We start from the raw sequence: 14,943 nt of genomic DNA on the forward strand, positions 1-14,943 counted from the left end.
TCTGGGCGTGTGAGTGAGGGGTGGGGGCGCGGAGGGTTATGCCTGGGCATCCTCCGCCCCAAAGACCGGCGTGCCTCGTTCCAGCGCCAGCACACTGCACATGCGCATGAGTGACACGCACTTTTTCGTCCGTCTTCGCGCACCAACCCCGTTGTGAGGCGCGCGAGCTGGGGCTGGGTAGGGAACTGCCCAGAGCAGCGAATTGTTAATTCGGCCCCGCCCCTTCATTCGTCACATACGTGCGACTCCAGCGCCGGAGGTGCTCACGCTGCCAGCGGGCGGGAAAGCGAGATCTCGCGAGGTTTCGACAGAGGGCGGCGGGGGCTAGGGGGCGTCGCTCGGTTTGTTGGCGCTGAGTTGGTAGAACAATAGGCGCGTCAGCGGCGGCCGGCGCGTGCACGGAGAAGAGGTGCGTGGGTGCGCGAGGCTCCCGAGCGCCCTTCCTCACACCAAAGCGTTGTGCCTCGCGAGCCCGCCCCGCGCGGGGCCCTGACGTTGGGAGCCACCACAGCCCCGCCCCCTGCATAAACCCTGGGCCTCTAGGCGGATCCCGGCAGAGGCTGCTGCGTCCTGCCGGCCCGTCATCGAGCCCTGCTTCAGCGTATGGGGTGGACGGGTCCTCCCGCCCCACGTGTCTATGCAACCCCCCCCCCCCCCCCCCCGGGGGGGACGCCCCCGTTATATGTTTTATGCCCATACAGAAGCTTCCCAATTTACGCCCCCCCCCCCGCGGGGGAGAGGCTGCCCCGTGGTGGCGGGAATCTGCCCTTGCACAGAGCTGTCCTAGCTGCCTTTGCAATGTTAAAACTCCGCTCAGACTAGGATTATCCACACACGCACACATCCCCCTGTGGAGACGGCTTGTGGGGAAACGGTGCCATGGGCTGACTTCTGTTTTAGTGCCCCTGGTCCCCTTGGGTGTGGTACCCCCCCGTTGCCCCCGGCCACCGTGGGCTCCCCAACCTTCCTCGCCCCTAACCTCTGCATCCCCTCTTGCACCCATGTTCGGAAACTGACCCGGATGCAGGTCGCCTTGAATGCTGGGCGGGGAGCAGCATCGGGACTCCCTACATCCAGGTCACTTCCCCACCTGGCTGCCTGAGAGAAAGGCAGAGAGCAGCAGCTCCTGATGCTCGCCTCCCAGCCCAGGTGAGGAAAGTGAGCTGGATGCATGGAGCACTTGATGTTGCTCCTCATTCGCCCCCTCACAGCCCCCTAGGAGGGCATGAAGGAACATTGTGGGGGGTGCATTGCACCCCCTTGACCACATGCACTTTGGGCAGTCACCCATGTCTCTCCAGTCAGCCCTGGTATTGGGTGACACTGTGTAGGCAGTTGTACAGTTTCTATCCCATAGTCAGTGCAGGTGTTTGAGGCAATACTAAATTTCTCCAAAATTCTAAAAGTAAGACAAATGTGATTGGACTACATTGGAAGGGGCGCTGATGGGCAGGTGTAGTGACTTTTCCCTCCCATTTGAGCTGCCTTTCACTCCTATTTGAAATTGAGTACATTTCAAGCTGATGGTTTCCTTCTATGGTCACGTATTATCAGGATCCCACAGTGTTTTATTTGAAGTAGAAATCAACGCAATCTACCCTCCTAGATTTTTTTTTTTTTTTTGGACACTTAGCATTCATGAACTTCCAGACAAGGAATGTGTTTTCAGTTCTTCTGTGTAATTGTCTAGAGTTTGTATTTCTAATGATATAGCTGAGTTGGTCTCAGGCGGGGGACCGTGGAGCGGGGACACAGGCCAGTGGCTGCTCTCCGACCCGTACGCCGGACAGGTGGTGGGTCCATGGCATAGCGCCCAACAACTGCTCAGACTCCCCTGCTGGGCTCCAGCTGCCACCTGGCTGAAGGGGGGCAGGGGAAGAAGAGGGGCCAGGGCAGGCCCATGGTGAGAAGGGGATGGGCCAGGCTCATTCCACTTTCAAAAAGGGGGGGGCCATGGCACCCTGAGTCCCCCACCCCTTACCCCCGTTGCAGCACCTCTGGTCCCAGGATATTAGAAAGACAAAGTGGGTGAGGTAATATCTTTTATTGGACCAGCTTCTGTTAATGAAAGAGACAAGGTTACACAGAGTTCTTCAGCTTGAAAACTTCTCTTTCACCAACAGTTTTCCCCCAAAAAGGTATTACTTTACCCACCTTGTTTCTCTAGAGCTTGTATTGTCACCTGCAAAATATGGCCCAATCCTACAATCTAATCTGTGCAAGCAGTCTTCATGGATCAGTTTGCATGAGATGTTACTGATTACCTTCTACATGGCTCCCATTGTAGTGTCAGGGCCTTAACATACAGCTTTCCTTTTTTTTTTTTTTTAATCACTCAACTTGGTTTTGGCTTTCTGTGTTTTCCACCAGGTATTTTAAATATTTTTAGTGGATGATGGAACATCTCCCTTGTAATGTCCAGCAATAAACTCATCTGGTGGTGTCTAGCTACCTCGTTCATTACAAGTGGCAGTAAAATGATCCTGTTCTGAGCAATTCCATTTATTGTTACACCATCTGGATTCAGGGGCTACTTTGCAGAGGAATGTGGGCCACTAAACGCTTGTGTAGCATCCAAAGGCAATGGCCTCGTTTGAAAGAGGATGGACTGCATGGTAACATATTTTTTAAACTTCAGCAGTTTTGGACTGGTGTTCTGGGTTACTGCAGTCTAAGAGCCACACATGTTAAATCCACATATAATGTAAGTATTTACTTAATTTATTTTTTTCTATGGCGTTATAGGTATTCATAGTACTCTTTCAACAACAAGACCAGATCCCTTCCTCTAGAGTTTGCTGTTTTAAGGTTTGATGAATTGAGGACTACTGGCATAAGGGATTGCAGGTTTGGACATTAACTCAGATAAATGACCAGACTGGGGAGTGGAGGTTGGGAAGTAACAGGATATGTGACTTGCCATGTAGGTTTCTTGTTGTTCTAGCTTCTTCAAGAGAAAAATAAAACCTCCATGTAGTTATAGTGTAGGAAAAATAAGATGATTACTGATGTGGAAGACTAGCTGAAAGAAATAAATGTTTAGGAGAGACTTCAGGAGGGCATGGACTGAGGTGATTTGATTTACCGAAGAATGGAATTAGTCCTTGTGTGTGTGGGGATGAGACACAAAGACCAGAAAAAGAGGTAAAGGATTTGTTAAGGTAGGATAAGAGCATAAAACTTGAGTATCACTATGGAACTTATGCAAGGAGAAAAGCCTAAGGCTGTGGAAACATGACTGAAGCAGTTCACAAGATCATTTATGAAATACAAACTTAATCTTGGTGTTTGCACATCATATTCTACACATAATGCCTGTAAGTGGCATAGTCTACTGCACCTAGTTTTAGACATCCACTTAGATTAGTTTCAGCTTTGAAAGTGTAAATTATTGCATGCTGTTGTTGATTATAAATAATAGCATATAACATGTTATATGTGGTAGTGTGTTCAGACACTGTACAAATATGCAAATGACATGGAGCTTTTATTCACCTTTCTAAGGAAAACATGCCCAGCTAGTTTTAAAGGACACATGATAATTTTTCACAGTATTATTTTAAATACTTCAGAAAAAAATCAGCTGAGATTTTCCTGCAACCATTCCTTTTATTCTTTCCTTGAAAAGATTAACCTTTGATTGTCTTAACGTGGGTGTCCCAGGTACAGAATGAATGGCTGATAATGGACATGGCAACTGCTGTTGTTGCTGAGGAAGTTAAAACAGCCTGTGGGAAAGGGCCCAAAGCAACATATGATGGAAGACAACTCATGATGGAAGGTATTTAATACTTTTATTCTTAGTTAAATCTCAAGTATCTTGTTTTTATCATCAAGTTACTGTATAATATGGATTTAAGTATTTTGGGGGAAAAAGTAACATACAGGAATTTTTTATTGCTAATAAAAAAGGGTTTTGTATTTTTTCCACGGGGCACTAAATAATAATAATAATGCTTCACTGCAGTACATTCTGCAATTTAAAAAATAAATTTTGTTCACCCAATACACTATTGGTCCAATCAAGTTGAAGTCATCAGCAGAAGTCTTTCTGTATACCTTATTGGGACTTGGCTGATGATTCAGAAGAAGCTTTTTTTTTTTTTTTATTAAATATGTGGAGATATTCCTATCTCATAGAGCTGGAAGGGGCCCCAGATCCCTAAGTGGCCCCCTTAAAGATTGAACTCACAACCCTGAGTTTAGCAGGCCAGTGCTCGAACCACTGAGCTATCCCTCCATCCTGGAACAGTCTACTGAATAACTAGGACACAATCAGGTATTATTTTTTAGTCCTTTAGCTTGTATGGTGGTATCATGAAGTGACATAGTAATGGAGTCTTTGTGTGCGCTTTGGGCTCAGTCCAAAGTCCATTGAAATCAATGCAAGGACTCTTTTTTGACTTCAATAGTTTCTGAATTAGAACCTTTGTGTTTGATACAGCTCACCCACTTGGGGTTTTTGTGGTCTTGAAGATACACCAAAGGCAGACTCTCATAAGTATTTACCCCTATCCGGTTTCTTGATGCTTATTAAATTGATAGTTATTTTACAATCCCTGGAAAGGTGCCTCAGTGTAAGTATAGATTTGTAAATACCTTGCATCTCTTCCTTTTATGCCTTTTCTTATTTTCTCAAGGTAAAGTCCAAGTTAAATTGTAAGCTTGTTTATTGAACTAGCAGTGCATCATAGCTAACCATCCAGTGTGCAAAAGTAATATTTTAAGGCTTTTCATTTAATGCAAATATTCATATCTTATCTAAACTGCTTGATAGCTGTCATTCAGTATATTTTTGTTCATAAAAATGGCCCATTTGTTGGCAGTTCCTTTTTGTTAATTCTTGTTAAAATTTTTGGTGAAATAAGTTTATAGCAAATGTTAGGCTGTGGATTGTTATTTTTAAAATATTTTTTTACTCTTATTTGTGTAATGGTAATTCCCAGAAGACCAACAGACATAGAGGCCCCATTGTGCTAGCTGCTGTACATACACATAGTAAGACACAGCCCTGCCCTCAAATTTTTAGTGTGAGTTTACAGTCCTGCAGTACATGCAGACTCAATGAGTGCGCAAACATCCTTCATCCACCCACATGTATTACATTGCAGAATCAGGGCCTAAATAGACAAGACAGATTAAGAGAAGAAATACCAACTATATAGAAATTGATTTTTCTTTGGCTCTTAAAATAATTAAAATACATTTTCAGTTCAAATGAGTTTGCACACATAAGTAGATGCATCTTCACTACTGGTTCCACTTCATTCAGGGTCTCTGCAAGTCTTTAAACAGCAGTTCTATGGAACACCTAAGAAGGCTCTTGTGGCAGTAGGAGTTCAAGCAGTTCCTTAATGCTGCTGACATTGAACTCTCTTGTCTGCTTGACAGCCTTTTATTTGAAGCACTGGAATTTTGAACTAGTGACCACTTTTTTTGGTCAGTGGTCCAGTGTAATCAGCAAACAGGCCAAGTAAAATTGTTGCTGTTTTTATAAAGGAAGTTTTACATGGTTGCGGGGGAATGGTTAGTTCTAAATTTGAATAGGTTTGATACATAGATATTTTGGGGCAGAGGGAAGGGGACAGAACTTTAAAAAACAAAGACTTAGTCATGACTGTTTTTCAATTTAACTATTCCAGTGCTACAGATTTATAAAAATCCTTATTTTTTTGGCTTTCCTCTACCCAGAGCTGTACCCTAGGGATCCTATTATGGCACACTATAGAATTCTCTGTGCTCTTGCCCACCTGTTCAGAATGCCAGATTTGCCATTGCCTAAGGACCCTTTCTCATTAGCTAAGTTGATGCAAAGAGCTGGTATATTGGTGTAAACCTGTCCCAAAAATATCCCTTGTACAGAAGCCTCTTGCTTCAAGGCATAGTTTTCTCTCTCTGCTCTGTTGTTGCTTCACAGAAGATGCAAGAAGGATTTCGATGCATGAGACATGGGTGAGCCAGAGGTGGGAAGGATTGATTTGAGAGTGGTAGGGTGTGTGTCCTAGGCAAGTTTGTCTCCTTGCCTTTGCAATGGCCCATAGGCATTCTGTATAACCGGGGCACCAGTTAGAGCAGCCCTTGGGCTTGCCCTAGTTTGTGCCATGTGGCAAACTAGCCCCTAGAAGTCTCTGAAACGGGGGAGGTGGAGCTATCCTCCCTCTCTTCCCACAACAGCACTAAGACCTTATCTGTGCTACCACTTTACAGCACTGAAACTTTGTCACTCAGGGGTGTGAAAAAACACCCCCCCAAGCGCTGGAAAGTGGCAGTGTAGGCAGTGCACCAGCGCTAGGAGTTACTCTCCTCACGGAAGCACTTTAACATTGCTAGTGAAGACATACCTTAAGATGAATCTGCACTTAAGTCATGTTTACCTGTTTCTGCATGCCTTAAATGCACAGTTATGTTCTCTTTGAAAACACTGGCAAGCAACAACTGTCTGATGTTCCCAGATACAACAGTCAATGCCAAATTCAATGTAAATTAAACAGGAGAGGTTTACAGACTAAAAAGAAAACAAAAAATGTTCGGTGAAATGTAAATACTTTATCTTGGAAACTAAAATAAAAGTGTGAAAGTTTCCACTACGTTTATGGAGAAATGTAGAAGAAAACAGACTCTCTCATTGAGCTCCATAACAGACCCCAGCTTTTGGTTTTAGTTAGTCTGTATCATTTTTTATATTTATTTTTCTGCGTCCTTGCACTTCAAAAATCATTGATGTCACCATTTCAGTACACACTAGGCTTAGATTATCTCTTACATATGTAGGTAGTACCAAAAAAACTTCTCTGATTTCAGAACAAATCTTAATTTTGCTCTCTCCCTGTTACATTTTCTTCTTAAAATACACTTTCTATGGTATTTATTTTGTTTTTGTATTTTCTCAGCAATTCTGCATAAAATATTCATATATATTCTCCAGTTACTTTTCTCATATATCACTTAATTTGCTTGTTATACAACTAATTGGTTTACAGTATATCTCATCTTTCTTGAAATAGACATCTATTATTCTGTAAATTACAGTGTCACACTGGTGCTTTGTGGCACAGAGAATAAAGTTCTGTGAATTAAATATGACAGTTATAAATAAGTTAGTTCTGTATAGGGAAAAATAGAGATTAAATATATAGATAATTATCACACAGTCTTCTTGATTTCTTCCTGTCATTAAAATCAGAACCAGTAGACAAACAGGGTGAAATCATAGTGCCAAAGTCAGTTTGAATTTTGCCATTAATTTCAGTGGAGCCAGGATTCCATCTATGGTTTCCATATAGGAAATGAGAACAACCGGAGTAGTTAAACTGAAATTTTGGGGGGGAGGGCGCTGGAGAGGACCCTCACGGGATTTTTAGTAATATTGTTGTGTGTTGTTAAATAGCTGCTGCCTCCTGCCAGGGAGGAGGGGTCTGTACAGCAATAGTCATTGTGGATTAAGTGATACTTCTGTATATTCCCACACAAAAAAATTAGAGGCAAGGTAGGAAGTGTTTTTTTCAGTGAATTGCAGTTAACACCATCTAAATGATACACTCTTTTTGTAAAGAAAATCTTACACTTTCAATAGAAAATCTCCCATACATTAATGATTCATTTCTGTGCTACCTGATGGATGGATGGAAGAGATTCAGCGTAGAAGTTTAAGCAAAGTACAGACTTCAATGTATAAAATGTATCAAACTGTTTCTTGATAGTGGATTGATGCTTTTTCATGACTTTCAGCAGGAGCTTTTTAGATGTTTTTAAACCTGTATACAGAGAGGAAATCTTTCTCCTCTTCCTGCTTTAGGGAAAGCCCTTGGCGGGCCAGGCCAATTTGTTTACCTGTCCCATCCGCAGGTCCGGCTGATTGCAGCTCCCACTGGCTGCGGTTAGCCACTGCAGGCCAATGGGGCCTGCTGGAAGCAGTGGCCAGTAAGTCCCTCGGCCCACGCCGCTTCCTGCAGCCCCCATTGGCCCAGAGCAGCGAACCATGGCCAGTGGGAGCCACGATCGGCTGGACCTATGGACGAGGCAGGTAATCAAACCACCCTGGCCCGTCAGGGGCTTTCCCTACACAAGCGGTGACCCCAGTTTGTTAGGGGCTTCTCTTTCAAAATGCTTTATCCTTCTGGTCATTCATCACATCACCATATGAAGCCACCTGAACCTATCCTGTACACATGGGATGTGTTAGAGGCATGCAAACTAAATTTGGGAAAGCACGGAGTCTTAATGCCTAGAGAATTCAAATATTCCTTCAGGTAATGAGGATCAAACAAATCTGTCCATAGTGACTCTGTAACTGTGACACTGCACCCCATATTCTTCATAGTGATATTATTATAATATAATTATGATGTATTTTATGCAAGATAAGTCATGTGAGATGTCATTGGAAAGGTTATGATCTGCTGAATATGATTATTCTATTTGTATGCATTTGTCATTTTTGTACCTGAAGTTAGGAATGTTGACTATATATCTGTATTACAAAAGTGTTTATACCTGGGGAACGCTCACTAGGCTAGAGGTTCTCAGTCTAGATGGTCCATTCAGGTTAATGAGCCATTAGGAGAAAACAATAGGCCTTAGAAGAAGCTTATCTCCCACGTGGGGGCCTTCCTGAAGACACTACAAACAGCCTCTGAATGATGGCTGCTGTGACACTACAGGAACATGTGACCAGGTCACCTGGTGCTAGTCTGAATCTTGGGATATCTGTGTTTTTCCACTGACAGGTGTGGGAACCAAGCTTTGAAACAAAGGGTTCCCACCATATGCAAAAGCTCTATAAGGCAGGGGAGTGACATTATCATGGTTCTTCACTGACTCCCTGTCATAAACAGATAGCTAAGGGTTAATATCTCTTTCACCTGGAAAGGGTTAACAAACGACACCTGACCAGAGGACCAATCAGGAAACAAGATACTTTCAACTCTGGGTGGAGGGAAGTTTTGGGTGTAGGTCCTTTGTTCTGTGTCTGTTGTCTCTCTGGGCTCTGAGGGTGATCACACTATCTCCAGGCTCTCTAATCTTCTGTTTCCAACTTGTAAGTACAGGTAGAAAGACAATATAGGCTTTTACATTGTTTTTCTGTATTTGCAAGTGTGTAGTTTGCTGGAAATGTTTAAATTGTATTTTTTCTGAATAAGGCTGTTTATTCATTTTTTATAAGTTAACAGACCCTGTAATATTTTCATCTTGATTACAGAGACGATTTTTATGTCTTTTCTTTCTTTTTATTAAAAGCTTTCTTTTTAAGACCTGTTTGATTTTCTTTTCTAGTTGAGGCTCAAGGGGATAGGAATCTCTGTGCCAGGATTACTGTCTCTCTCAGGGAAAGACTGGGAGGGGGAAAAAGAAGGAGGGGGGAAGGTGAATTGTCCTCTCTGTTTTGTAATTCAAGGAGTTTAAGTACAGTAATCTTCCAGGGTAACCCAGGGAGGGGAAGCCTGGGAGGAGGTAAAGAGGGGGGAAGGGAAGTGGGTTATTTGCCTTTGTTGTGAGACTCAAGGCATCTGAGTCTTGGGGTCCCCAGGGAAGGTTTTGGGGGACCAGAGTTTATCAAAGACTCAGAGTTTTGATTGGTGGCAGCATATCAGATCTAAGCTGATAATTAAGCTTAGAGGTTTCATGCAGGTACCCAACTTTTGGACGCTAAGGTTCAGATTTGGGAATTATACCTTATGACACTCCCCACCCAGAGTGTCTCCTGGAAACACCTGAGGAACCAAGACTGAACTGAGGGAACTGCTAGACCAGTCTAAAGGGTTTTTAGTCTGTGAATGGAACACCTGGAGTTTCGAAGCTGTAAGCTAGTGCAGCTTTCCCCTTAAACTGCAGTCTGCTTGTACCCTCACTTAGGGTGAAAATTTGCTATTCATATCTGATCTATGTAGTATATTAAGCTTTAGTTTGTGGTTTTTGTTTATTTGCTAGGTAATCTGCTTTGATCTGTTTTGTGATCCCTTTAATCACTTAAAATCTGTCTTTTGTAGTTAATAAACTTGTTTTTGCTTTATTTAAAACAGGTGTGGGGAAGTCATAACTGGGACAGAAAACTGTTGTGTATTCCACTCCACACTGAGGGAGGGGATGAATTCCATGAGCTTATGCTGTACAGTTTCCTGTGCAGTGCAGGACGGTATTATTTTGGGTTTACGTTCCGGAGGGAGTGCATGCTTGAGTAGCTCGGAAGTTCTCTAGCTGGAGCCTTCCCATTCAGGACCTGGACACAGCATCTGCATGTAACTGTAGGTGGGTGTGTACCTACCTGTATGTATGCTGGTGAAAGTGCAGGCTGGTCACCACAGCACAGTGTAAAGGGAGCCTAAGTTTTTGGGTTGGGGGGCTCAGTGGCACCCCAGTTTCAGGTGGCACCCCAGGGGGAATCCATCACAGTAACTTTATGTGAACATGTTTGAGAAGCACACTGAGGTTTAACAACCTTATTGTAGTTACATTGGCATGCCTTGGCACTCTCAAATAAATTTACCTTTAAAATACAATAGATTCAAAGAGAATTAATTTTATAGCTTTTATTTTTGCATGATTTACAAGTCCAGTCCAAAACACACAGAAGAATTTGCATGAAATAAGTGGATTATATAGAGAAAAATTAAGCTAATTACTGGGTTTTGGTCATGCGAAGAGGAAGATAATTTACAAAGGAAATTTTAAAGATATAGTTAATTAGAGTAACAAATCTATTCTCATTTGGCATTCATCTAGACCGTTGTGTTTTAGGAGCTAATGGTATCTTGAGGCTGAGAGAATAACACGAACAATATGGTCTGCCTTTGTTCTCCATCGCCTTTTAACACTCATTTCTTAATCCTTTGCCGAAGGTCTGAGATCATAAGGGTTAGGCCTTCTGTTATGTACTTAGCTTATTTTTTGATTGTTTATTTTAACTATCTTCTGTACAGTATATGGCTTTTATGATCAGCAATAGCAGAATCTTGCAAGTTTCTGGAGGTATGTAAGAAGTTAGATCTTTAGGGTTTTGTCTCCTCAAAATTACTTCAGGAAAAAAAAAAAAATTCTCTAATATTGCCACAAGTTCAGTTGAGCCCATGGTAACACTGGAGGAAATTTTGTTTTTGAAATTTTCTTGTATAAGCACAGCATTTGAATTTAAGGGATCTAATGACATTGCTTTGGACACTTGTCCTCCCTAAACCTGAGAGTAGACTCAATCCTGTAAGAGATTTCAAATTCCTTTAAAAACAACTAGGAGTCTGGTGGCACCTTAAAGACTAACAGATTTATTTGGGCATAAGCTTTTGTGGTTAAAAAACCCCCACTTCTTCAGATGCATCGTGGGTTTTTTACCCATGAAAGCTTATGCTCAAATAAATCTGTTAGTCTTTAAGGTGCCACCAGACTCCTCGTTTTTGTAGATACAGACTAACATAGCTACAACTCTGATACTCAGATTCCTTTGTTACACATTGGGCAATTGAGCTCTAGTTAACTCCATGTTTAATATTAAGTGCTATAGGTGCCATGCTAAGCCATTTTTACTTAAGGTAGGCAAATGCCTCGATCCTGTAAACACTTATGTACTTGCTTAACTTCACTGCTGTGAGTAGTCCCATTGAAATCAATGAGCAGCCACGTATGTAACTTCCTTTCTCCTAATTCCATTTGAAATTCTAAATCTTATAAGAAATATAAATTAATATAAGGCACCCTGTATCTCATACCTCCACTATTTGTGCAAAAATCCAAAGTAATATATCTGGGCACAACAGGGAAGTTAAAAATTAAATTTCAGCTTAATTTTCCCTTTTTACATTTTGTTAGTTTAAATTAGATCAGGGATCAGCAACCTTTGGCACACGGCCTGTCAGGGAAATCTGCTGGTGGGCCGGAAGAGTTTGTTTAACTGCAGCGTCCGCAGGTTCAGCAGATCGCAGCTCCCACTGGCCGCTGTTCACTGTCCCAGGCCAATGGGGCTGTGGGAAGTGGCGTGGGCCGAGGGATGTGCTGACGGCCACTTCCCGCAGCCCCAGTTGGCCTGGAACAGCGAACTGTGGCCAGTGGGAGCTCCGATTGGCTGAACCTGTGGACTCTGCAGGTGAACAAACCGTTCTGGCCCGCCAGCGGATTTCTCTTATGGGCTGCATGCCAAAGGTTGCCGATCTCTGAATTAGACCCTTAGCTCCTTTAAAGTGCATGTGGGGGATTTTGTTTTATATAACTATAGTTTTTCTCTCTTTTGTATCGTCTTATGATTGCAACTATAATGTGTTTTTCCTTTCTCTGAATAAGAAATGCCTTTTATATGAATTTGTCTCTGCATTATTAGATGCTGATGGTAGCATTTCTAAAGTAAATTAATTCCAATAATGAAAGGGAAAAAGTGTTTTTCTAAGAGGACTATTTTAGAGTCAGTACTGCACATTTAAAGAGCATATGATGGCCAGATGTAATTATCTACAATTCTGAGCAATTTTAACTTTCTGAGCCAGCAGCAAAATGGGTTTAAACTGTACCAATCCATCAGACAGCTCTGGAAAATGACTAGAATCATTGATTTTTTTTTAACTTGTCTTTACTAAGTCTCCAGATATGGGAAAACTTATCTACTCAATATACAGTGTTAAACTTTTTAATTTAACAGAGGAATACAACATTTATAAAAACACTTCATTAATATTTTATTGTGAATAAAAATAATTTTCCACTTGGAACAATAGAAATGGAGTAGTATTTGACTAAGCAGCATTTTGAATACAATTGCCCTGAAGTTCAAAGATGCTGTGGACCTACAAGCTCCTGTGAAGATGCTCATCTCCTTTGAAAACAAGCCAGCTGTTTTTAGATATTGTGCATGTGTGTGTTAAATAGAAAAAAATAAATGTGTTAAAGCATTTAACTGATCCATCTCCTGATGGCAAAATTTTGTTTCCACAGCAAAAATGAAACATCTCAACCTATCATTTGCAGCTTGTGGGTTTCTGGGTATATACCACTTGGGGGCAGCATCTGCTCTTTGCAGACATGGTAAGAAGTTACTGAAGGTTGTGAAGGCTTTTGCAGGAGCTTCTGCAGGATCACTGGTTGCCACAGTTCTGTTAACAATGCCAGAAAACATAGAGGTAATTGAAAAATAACTAATTCATTTAGAATGTAGTTTTTTAAAAAAACAACAACTTAAATTCCTAATGTAAGGTTTTTAGAGTGGCGCTATTTTTATTTAGTCAGCAGTTTTTTGGGGTTTTTTGTTTTGTTGTTTTTTTTAGTCTTATCTAGGAGCAGAGCTCACAACTTTGTTTTCCCTAACAAAGAAAGTGTGTATATTGCTTATACAGTTTTTAAAACACTTACCAACTAATGACGTATGTGCTCAATTTACATCATAAGGTTATATTTTAGCTGTATAATTTTAAAGTCATATATGGATGAAGATTTGTTGAGATATGTAAAGTCATACATACATACACTATTTGTATCCTTGTAGTTTAGGACAGGTTCTCAACGGGGGGTCTGCAGCCTCCTGCGGGGTACATGAGCCAGTTTCAGGGGGTCCATGAGCTCCAAGGCCTGGTGCCCTGTGGAGCAGAAGCCCCGAGTCCATGGGCAGAGGTGGAGGGGAGTTCAGGGGTGCGTTAACCCCCATACTGCAGTGCCTTACCCACAGCAGGGCAGTTCCAGCGGCAGCTCCACACACTCCTCTTCCTCACCTCCCGAAGCCTCACCTTCTGGTCAGGTTGGTGATCGGAAGCTGGAGCTGGGCAGTGCAGAGTGGCTGCTGCTCTGACAGGTTTCATGGAGGAGGCAGTATACCGGTCCCTCATCTCTTCCTCTTGGTGCCCAGGGCTATGGCTGATCCTCAGCTCCCAGCCCCTTTTGACTGCTTGTGCAACCAGTAAGAGCTGCCTGGGCATGGGGACCTGGTTCTGCAGAGCCTTTGGGGAGCAGTGACCACATGGGGGGGGTGGGTCTCCTGGCACAGCCCCTAGCTACCCCTCTCTCTGAGCTCTGCCTCCCACCTGTACACAGCCCCTAGGATCCTTCTTCCTGCACCCTGAGTGGTTTTCAAATTTTTTGAGCTGAGCCCCTCACCCTTTGAGTTATAATTTTTGGTTGCGCCTCCCCAACCCAGATGAGCTGGGTGGTCTGCTGAGGTTAGTCGGGGAGTAGAGGTGGCGCTCCTTTTCCGAGCCCTGCTGTGCGGAGCTGTCCCGAGCCCTGCCGGCCCTGCCCCAACCCCACCCCAAATAGAAGTCAAACTACACCTATGCCCGCAGTCCCTGCACAGGGGCTGGAGTGCCAACACCCTTTAGGGCAGAAGCCCAAAGGGGGGCCCCCCAATGCCTCCAATCCTCACCACCACCACCTGGGCTCTGGAGTTTTTATAACATGTTGGGGTGGGAGGAGGAGGCTCGGAAAGGAAAAGGTTGAGAACCCTGGGTTTAGGAGACAGTATGAGGGAAGTGATGAGTGAGAGAGACAGTATGAGGGAAGTGGTGAGTGAGATTTGTGCTGGTGGTATGATTAATTTATTAAAGTTTGCAGTAGAGAAGTAATCGGTTTCTGTCCTAGGCTGGTAGTTACAGCCAACTGCTGACACTGTTCAGTAAACATGTACTACTGTCCTTTTAAGGAAGGAGATATAAGAAACAGACAGGTGCTTTCTTACTTGACTGATATTAACACATACAATTATAGGCTTTGGTTCTCTATTTTGTCCAAGATCTGATTGGGTGGAGCAAAGGGTGGATAAGTGGGGGTATGTTTGCAGGAAGCCGGTTGTTGCTTTCTGATTCAGTGCCACGTGGCCCTGCACAATTTGGGGCTGTCCCTGTGAACTTATGCCAGTGGAGGATGATGCATAGCAGAGCTCTGCTCTGCCATTCCCCTTACCTGTCCCACCCAGGCTTCCCCCCGAAAAAAAAATCCCATCTTCCTTATGTTGGAAGTGGGGCGGGAGACAGGTAGTGAAGC

At 43.1% G+C, this 14,943-nt stretch overlaps 1 protein-coding gene across 3 annotated transcripts in view; it reads left to right on the forward strand.

Annotated features, from left to right (window-relative positions):
- Positions 1-311: 311 nt before the first annotated feature.
- The window catches only part of PNPLA4 (patatin like domain 4, phospholipase and triacylglycerol lipase), a 46,890-nt gene continuing 32,258 nt past the window's right edge, over positions 312-14,943 (forward strand). For 2 of the 3 annotated variants that reach the window (XM_032790053.2, XM_075060673.1), the window contains exons 1-4: positions 312-409; positions 2,371-2,704; positions 3,664-3,781; positions 12,910-13,094. In XM_032790053.2, coding sequence (XP_032645944.1) covers positions 2,546-2,704; positions 3,664-3,781; positions 12,910-13,094 — 462 coding nt within the window. In that variant the 5' untranslated portion in view covers positions 312-409; positions 2,371-2,545. The remainder of the gene's footprint in view (positions 410-2,370; positions 2,705-3,663; positions 3,782-12,909; positions 13,095-14,943) is intronic. The other variant, XM_032790054.2, reaches the window with a different exon arrangement.

The sequence above is a fragment of the Chelonoidis abingdonii genome, chromosome 1 (assembly GCF_003597395.2).
Source record: "Chelonoidis abingdonii isolate Lonesome George chromosome 1, CheloAbing_2.0, whole genome shotgun sequence".
In the NCBI taxonomy this organism is placed as follows: domain Eukaryota; kingdom Metazoa; phylum Chordata; order Testudines; family Testudinidae; genus Chelonoidis; species Chelonoidis abingdonii.